Source organism: Lathyrus oleraceus, chromosome 3 (genome assembly GCF_024323335.1).
Source record: "Lathyrus oleraceus cultivar Zhongwan6 chromosome 3, CAAS_Psat_ZW6_1.0, whole genome shotgun sequence".
NCBI lineage: Eukaryota > Viridiplantae > Streptophyta > Magnoliopsida > Fabales > Fabaceae > Lathyrus > Lathyrus oleraceus.
Window position 1 is genome coordinate 393554019 of NC_066581.1, and position 8079 is coordinate 393562097.

The 8079-nt window shown below is 33.9% G+C and overlaps 1 protein-coding gene across 1 annotated transcript; it reads left to right on the top strand.

Moving 5' to 3' along the window:
* The first annotated feature begins 420 nt into the window (after positions 1 to 420).
* LOC127129318 (uncharacterized) lies at positions 421 to 2451 on the top strand. The gene is made up of 9 exons (XM_051058536.1): positions 421 to 684; positions 774 to 845; positions 926 to 1173; positions 1265 to 1453; positions 1544 to 1654; positions 1739 to 1820; positions 1909 to 2004; positions 2104 to 2203; positions 2297 to 2451. The coding sequence occupies exons 1-8, from the start codon at positions 472 to 474 to the stop codon at positions 2200 to 2202; spliced, it is 1110 nt and encodes a 369-aa protein (XP_050914493.1). The 5' UTR covers positions 421 to 471; the 3' UTR covers position 2203; positions 2297 to 2451.
* The last annotated feature ends 5628 nt before the right edge of the window (positions 2452 to 8079 follow it).

Genomic DNA, 8079 nt, shown 5'->3' on the forward strand with positions numbered 1-8079 from the left:
ATCTACCACCTGCCGCTTTTACTTTATCTAGAAAGGAGAAAAAATTAATTTGTGTAAGTCTCTGAGTGAAGTTAAGGTTCCAGAAGGTTACTCATCTGATATCAGAAGACTTGTTTCTATGAAAGACCTCAAGTTGAAGAATTTGAAGACACATGATTGCCATGTTATAATGGAACATTTTCTACCGATAGGTATACGTTCTATTTTGCCAGAAAAAGTAAGAAGTGCCATAACTAAATTGTGTTTTTTCTTTAGGTCAATTTGTAGTAAGGTGATCGATCCCGAGATCTTACCAACACTACAAAAAGAGATTGTAATTACCTTGTGTGAGCTTGAAATGTATTTTCCTCCGTCTTTTTTTGACATAATGGTTCATTTAGTTGTTCATCTTGTGAAAGAGACACCTCTACTTATTATTGGTTTTAGGGCATTTCACCTTGTCACCTCTACTTAGCGAGACCGACTTATCGGATGGTTGGCAAGGGGAAAGTTCATAACAATTTGGGTGAATTACTTCACACTAAACCGCTCCCTACTGGATCTTTGAAAGTCTCGGTTGATATTGCTTTGGAGAAGGATGCGTTATTACCACATCCTGACGATGTTTCGGATGCAACTTTATTGGGAGATGCCATAGGTTCATTTGTTGCATGGCCGACAGACCTCATTATCGTAGGATATGAGGTATGCTTAAAACCATTATGAACCTTTAGGTATTCAAATTTTTTACGCGCATTTTACGTACACATTTTTTACATGTTAATGTTAATTAGACTCCCACAAAATCCAAAGCAAAAGATAAGGGGATTGCGCGGGAAATCGAGTCAGTTGCATCGCAAAAAGAGGTACATCACAATTATATGCTATTTAGATTCCTGTTAATTCGTCATCTTACACTTCACCTTACTAATTATATGATATTTAGATTCCTGTTGCTAAGAAGACTGAAATTTCCAAGAGGACCGAGGCTAAAAAGAAAAATCCTTCCAAGTATAGAGCGTGCCTCCATACATATTTAGAAACGACAGATATTTCGGATGGATGTGTTCGTTTAATACCTATGGATGGAGCTATTTTTGGTTTTGAGTATGCCGAGCCATTGGGTAAAGAGGATTTTGATCAAATTTTGTATCATACGCAATTAAGCGTTGGTGTTATCAACACATACATGAGGTATATCCGATCTACTTTGTTTAAATTCTTGAACAAGTTATTTACTCGTTTCATATGAATAGTCTAAATGTTAATGATGTTTTTATATAAGGTATTTATATGACAAATTGATGGGTCCGCGTGGGTTGGAGCAAAGATTCTCATTCTTAAATCCCATGAAAACGAACTTAACCGAAATGATAAGAAAACCAGATGAAGTCAGGACGTATGTAGTCGAGCGCTTTATGGCCGACACAGATAGAGAAAAGTTGTTCTTTTTACCGTTTAATACCGGCGACGGGTTAGTTCTTCAATCTAAATTCATCTGTTATAATTTTTCATATTTTGACGTCGTGTAGAAAGTTTCCATCTAACATTTGTTTTATTACAGTGGACATTGGTTGTTGGTCGCGATAAATCCTTTTAAAGAAATTGTGTATTATTTGGATTCTTTACACAATGATTGGACAACATACCCTGCTATGAAGACGATAGTTGACACGTAAGTGCAAATAACCCAATATTCGTGTGTATACTTATTTATTTATGTGAATTGTTCTAAATATTCGTTTATATTTCATTATAGCATTATACAAACTGTTCGAGCACAAAGAAAAATTCAAGTACCAAAGAGAAAAGCCAATAACATTACATGGAATAGAGTGGAGGTATATTAATTATCACAATTTTGATTATATTAGTGATGACACATGATAAAACTTAGGATATTTATCCATATTGTTTTTCCATGTGTAGTGTCCTCGACAGCGTAATAATATAGATTGTGGATATTACACGTTGAGGTTTATGAAAGAAACTCTTCTTATGGATCGAACAGATATTCCATCTGATGTATGGATTTCTAACTTATGAGTTATTTTCATATTTAACACATATTTCTCATAATTAAATAGATTTAACTAAATCATACTATGTTATATTATTATGTAGTACTTTGATGAATATAGATGTGCTTATTACTCAAAAGATCAGTTGGATGAAATTAAAGAGGAATTGTGTCAATTCATTATCGAGCTACAGGTTTTGTGAGGTATTGAACTCTTACTTTAATTTTGAATGTGATCTGAATAACTTTGAGTGAATTCCATTTGCTTACTACAATCTTTATTTGGTGTTGTTTCAGGTTATATAGCATATTTAGAAGATAGAACTAGAATGTGTTGAAATACATTTTGATTAGCATTTTTGGAGGTTATTAGAAATGTGTAGATTTTTTGTAAAGGCAAACATTTTCAAGTATATATATAAATACTCAAAAAACTGCTGAAATTAGAAGTATATTGTGTTGAACTATAATGTGTTTATAATGCATATAGATTTTCAAGTATATGTGCATATTCAGAAGATAGAACTACAATGTGTTGAACTATAAGGTGCATATAGATTGGATTCAAGCTCCAATTTATGAAAATCTGCTGAAATTTGCAATTTACAGGTGCTAAATAATGTGGTGAAAACGTATAAAAAGATCCTCCAAAATTTGGAGTCTTAGACAGCGCTTTTAGGCAAAAAGCGCTGGTAAAGGCATTTTAATTTTGACCTTAGACAGCGCTTTTATCAAAAAAGCGCTGGCATAGGTGGTTAATTCAACAAAATATAGTGTAAAAAAGCGCTGGCATAGGGTGGGTTTTAGACACTATATTTTGTTGAATTAACCACCTATGCCAGCGCTTTTTTAGTTAATTTCAACATGAAATTAACTAAAAAAGCGCTGGCATAGGGGGGTTTTAGACAGCGCTTTTACTGAAAAAGCGCTGTCTAAACCCCCCCTATGCCAGCGCTCTTTTAGTAAATTAAGCGCTGTCTAAGACCTATACCAGCGCCAGTATAGCCAGCGCTTTTAAGCGCTGTCTAATGTCAAAAAAAGCGCTGTCTAATCCCTTGTTTGGCATAGTGAGCCATGCCTTTGAAGTCAGTTAATGCCATTGAAACAAGTCAGCTGCTGCAAGGTCAAAGTAGAATTATCTTAGCACAATCCGAGTTGGTTAAATGGATTTTGAATTGGTTAGTTAGGATGAAGACAATTATTGTTAGTGTAGTAATTGTTTGGACTGTTTTGAAACCACTTTGGATTGATGGAACTGAGTTGTCTTAGAGGCTAAATTTCTTTACATTATTGATTGAAACCTGTTGGTGAATTGTTAAGAAAAGTTAACTTGGCTAAATATGTTAGAAATGGTCCAATTCTATATGTCATTGGATGGCTGCTAGTAGTGTGTTAAATGAAAATGTGGTTGTTATTAGTCATGTTTGTATGCTATCTATCAAAATGAACTAGATGTATTATGTTGTGTATGTATGATGAATTTGCAATGTATTATAGGTCATGACTGATTTTGGTTGTGTGCATGATGCTAATATGTGGACATTGATTCTTGCAGGGCTGGTGGTGAATTAATGAAATGAAATAAAGGCATGAATCAAATATGGATAGGTCATGGCCCAAATAACATCAAGACTTGTGAAGGCATTAAACAAACTACCCGGCTTTATGAACGAAGAAAAAAGTAGAATTTAGAGTAGAGTTGACTTTTGTCAACTGCTTGACCAAAAAATTAACCTAAGGTCAAAATCAATTTTTTCTTGTAATTTCCATTTTTGACACCTTTGTAATGTATTTGCATACTTAAATGAAGGCTTTTGACTTTGTAACTTGTAATTTGTAACTTGTAACCGTGACTTGTAATCCAAGTAATCCAATTTGCCTCCATTTTCAATTTAAATGTTTTTGAATCCAAATGCTTGAATGTCATCCTTGAAATAAAACATGAAACGTGATACTTGGCCTTGAATCTCAATCAAACAAACTGATGGACTAACGCACAAACCAAAATAGTCAGTTAAAATCAATCCACCAAAGGTGACCTAAGTTGTAATCCAAAACCAAGTCAATGCCCTGATGCAAACCAAACTATACATTTGTTCCAAAACCCAATAATTAGGGTTTTATGATCAAATCAAATACCATGATGATATCCCCATAAACCAAGATCTCAAGCACCAAGAATTAGGGGTTCACAGGCATTAATCCATAAAGAGTGAACCAATCATCATTATTGTGCCAAAATAGTCAAGACATAGCATAAGCTTGATCTACTAGCTTTGTATCATAAATCAGAAAGACCCTTTGAATCAATGGTGTTTATCTAAGGATGTAATTGTAGATGGATTTTTTATGATGGATTATTAGGGCATGTGGATATGCAGATGAAATGAGCAATAAGCCTGACAAAAACTAAAAAAATGGGAGGGCAAATTTTGGAGTATGACAAATAGCTTTAAAGTCTTTTGCCTTAGCATCTTTTTCTTCTGAAGTTTTACCTTTAAAACCTAAATATGTGATCTTCATATCTGCAAACTTCTCAACTAGCTTTGACTTTTCAGGGTCAAGCTTATCATCAAATCAAACATGAATTGATTCCTGAATAATTCGTGTTTCTGTGTTGTATACTATATATCCTTTAGAACGTTCATAGTATCATAACATAATACACTTTTGTGCCTTAGAATTAAACTTGTTCAGATTGTCCTTAGTGTTCAACATAAAACAGTCACATCCAAAAGGATGAAAATATGAAATGTTGGGTTTTTTGTTCTTCCACAATTGTGTATGATATCTTAACCTAGGGTTTCACTTTTTTTTACTTGTCAACTAGCCCTAACTTCATGAAGAGATGGTACTTGTTTGTTCTTATTACTCAAGTAGGTAATCATGCTTCAAAGTAAGGCAAAGTCAAGGTCTTTGATCAAGAGAACTGCAAGTTTGTTCATGTTGATTCAAAGGTGGGTCGTGTGTTAGTTTCCATGCCACAACCCTCAATATTCAAGCCATGTCCCATATAACTCAAGCCCTAATCAAGATTTCATCAAGGGATGTTTAATACATCATCATCATGGTTTAAAATGCAAGAAAACATCAAGTTTGCACAAAGGGGTGCAAGATGGTTTGACCTAATTTGCAAGCATGCCATGCCTTTGGTCCAAACCCCATAACTCCTTCAATATTTACCCAACTGCCAAACTTCTTTGAGCCAAATATGCCTTTTAGGATCCTCTACAATTTTTATCCAAGGGTCAAACATCAGTTCATCCATTTAAGACCTCATTTGTGCAAAGGACCAATTTGCCAAAATGGGTCAAAACCTTGCCATGACCCCCACTTTCCACCCTTTCCATTTCAGCTCAAGCATTCCTTTGATTCCATTATTTTTGTATTGTGTTAAGCTTCTGTCAAAGATCATTTTGCCCAAGTTTGGATCAAAGTGCACGAGGGAATCAAAATTTATAACATCATGAACATGGGACCTCAAAATGATTAAACATGCTGCAAAGTGCTTGACCAATAGCCTAGCCCACAAAACCAGGTCACAACCTCAACTTCACAAGCCCATAACTTTCACCTTAAAGCTCCTTTTTGATTGATTCTTTTTTATTCGACTCCATGAAGTGATCATTTGGCTCGAAGAAATTTGGAAAACACACGAGTGGATTGGATTTGGCCTAAGCTTGAACATGGTGACCTAACTTTGTTTGGCACCATGATCTATAATGTTGAATCTTGCACAAATCCACTTGAGACCACTTCTGACATGTGCACATCAATTGAGCTTACCGGTTTTCCTTAATTCCCACTCTTGGCTTGGACCTTCCCTCTACGTACAAGCTATACTCACCTTTAGAGTTCTTGTGGTCGCTCAACCATGATCCTACCTACCACATACATAGAATTAGGTTGATTAGGCCCAATACTATATACTATGATATTAAGAATCATGTTGGCTAAACACACATATGAGGCAAGAATAGATTTATTTATGATGTTTCAAGGCTAGGTCGAAAATTGACCTGCTCCGATACAAACTATAACACCCTGTATAATGTATATCTAGAATAATATCATATAAGTGTTAATTCTTGATATTGATCCAGCATATGGGCAACTTCATCATATGGGCAACTTGATCATATTCACAATATAGATGATAGACAATGATAATATGGTTTTGGATTGAATATATCTTTGGTCCCTGCAAATTTAGTGTTATTTGATTTCAAGTTTTGAGAGGATTTGATCAAAGATTTACTTGTTGATTGTGGAGCGCCAAAGTCCAACCATATCGCCGGCTTTACTGGGCCGTTATAGGTGGTGAAATTAATCAAGCTATTAAAATAAATTTCAAAATAGTTGAACATTTTTGTTCTCTTTTTTTATGCATGTTGCATCAGTGCTTCATAAGAATTGGTTAATTTATTGTCTTTATCTTCTTTGGTGTTTTGTAGTGGAAGATTTCTCGCTTCCAATTTGTTGTCATGGCTCAAGTTAGCAAAATTTTGTTTTTTAAGGTTGCTAGATCTATGCTTCCTATGGAAGTTTTAAGCAGTGCAATTGAATTTTCGTGTATTTATACTTCACTCTGTTCCACAATTTCAATATCTAGATGTTCTTTATGGATTGAGATATTATCTGTTTCATGATTTGTTTTGGCATCTTTATGTTGGTGAGATTTTGGGTGATAGGTGATGATTGATGATAGTGTGTGTTTCCAATTGTCAATAACTCAATTTTACAACTATATTGAACATTGATGCTTGGGTGGTTTGAAATTTGAACCACTAAGTTCACTTCAGGAGCAAATGAGTTTTAGGTTCTAGTGATCATGAAACAACAACACATTCACAGGGTTGTGTATACTAAGCTTAAGTTCATTAGTTAGATGCACCATCATCATTATTACTTTAACTTTGTAATTGGAAAGCAGTATATGTAGATTAAAAACTTGTGGTAAGAAAAATGTATACTATAGAAATTGGTTAATATTTCTTCACATTTTCCTTACGTTTCTACTTTAAAAAGAAAGTATCTCACTCTAACTCCAATTGTACTGCATGATAGTAGTTTTCCAATGCTTAAATGCAAATGGTTTATACTGGTATTTGAGTATTCACATTTTACGTGTCACACAATTTTGGTTAAGATAAGTTAAGTATGGGTTTAATATATATAAAATTTGATTGCAGTATGCATTTTGAAAAAATAGCTTCTATGTATTAAAGTTGTTGCAGATTTGCACATTTTGGTCTTGTCTTTTATACTTGTTTAACAAAGTTTAAATATGTGATAGCATTAGAGTCTACCGTAGGAAACTTGCATATGGATTTTGTATATGAATGTTCTCATAGTACTTGTCAAAGAGAACTTCATTTTGGTAGTTACTCATTCTCTTTTGTCATGATTTTAGGCTTACAAAAGTCTTGATGGATATTATTGTTCTGTTGTTATTCTACTGTTTAAATAGACTTTTTAGTTCATTTTTATTCTGTTCATTTTATAGTGGTATTAAAGTAGAAACTGATCAGCATGTATTAATTCTATGTGCAATAGTTATTGTGACTTATAAGTTATTCGAGCCAAGCACAGTGTGTGCACATAATAGTAACATTAGGAGGCATCCGGAAGTAGAAGTTTCTAACAAAGTTGTTGAGCTGAACAAAGTGCCTGTTCAAAATAATAATAAGAGACAATTAGAAGTAGAAGCTTCTCGAAACATTGTTGAGCCGAGCAAAGTGTTTGGTCTGAACAATAATACGAAGAAGAAATTGAAGTCTACAGTGGATCATCAAGTTAAAGGTTCGATTGAATCACAAGTCTCAAAGAACATTGGTGAGCAAGTAGGAAAGAAAAGGTTTTGGATCAAGAAACCAACCATGCAATTGTAAGTTATTGTTATTAAGTGTTTTTTATTATATTAATGGTGAGATGGAATGTTAGGTGGAAGTGAACGACCTTTGTTAGATGGAATTTAATGGTCATATTGATATAGAGCTTTTCTGTGAAATATTGTTCATGAGTGGTTTTTACAATTTAGTTGAGCTATATTTTGCAACAATTAAGTTACAATTTCACAA

Coding starts and splice junctions, on each gene's coding strand:
- LOC127129318 (XM_051058536.1), top strand. CDS start 472: ATGGTTGGCAAGGGGAAAGTTCATAACAATTTGGGTGAATTACTTCAC. Junction 685..773: donor TCATTATCGTAGGATATGAG/GTATGCTTAAAA, acceptor AATGTTAATTAG/ACTCCCACAAAATCCAAAGC. Junction 1,655..1,738: donor ATGAAGACGATAGTTGACAC/GTAAGTGCAAAT, acceptor ATTTCATTATAG/CATTATACAAACTGTTCGAG.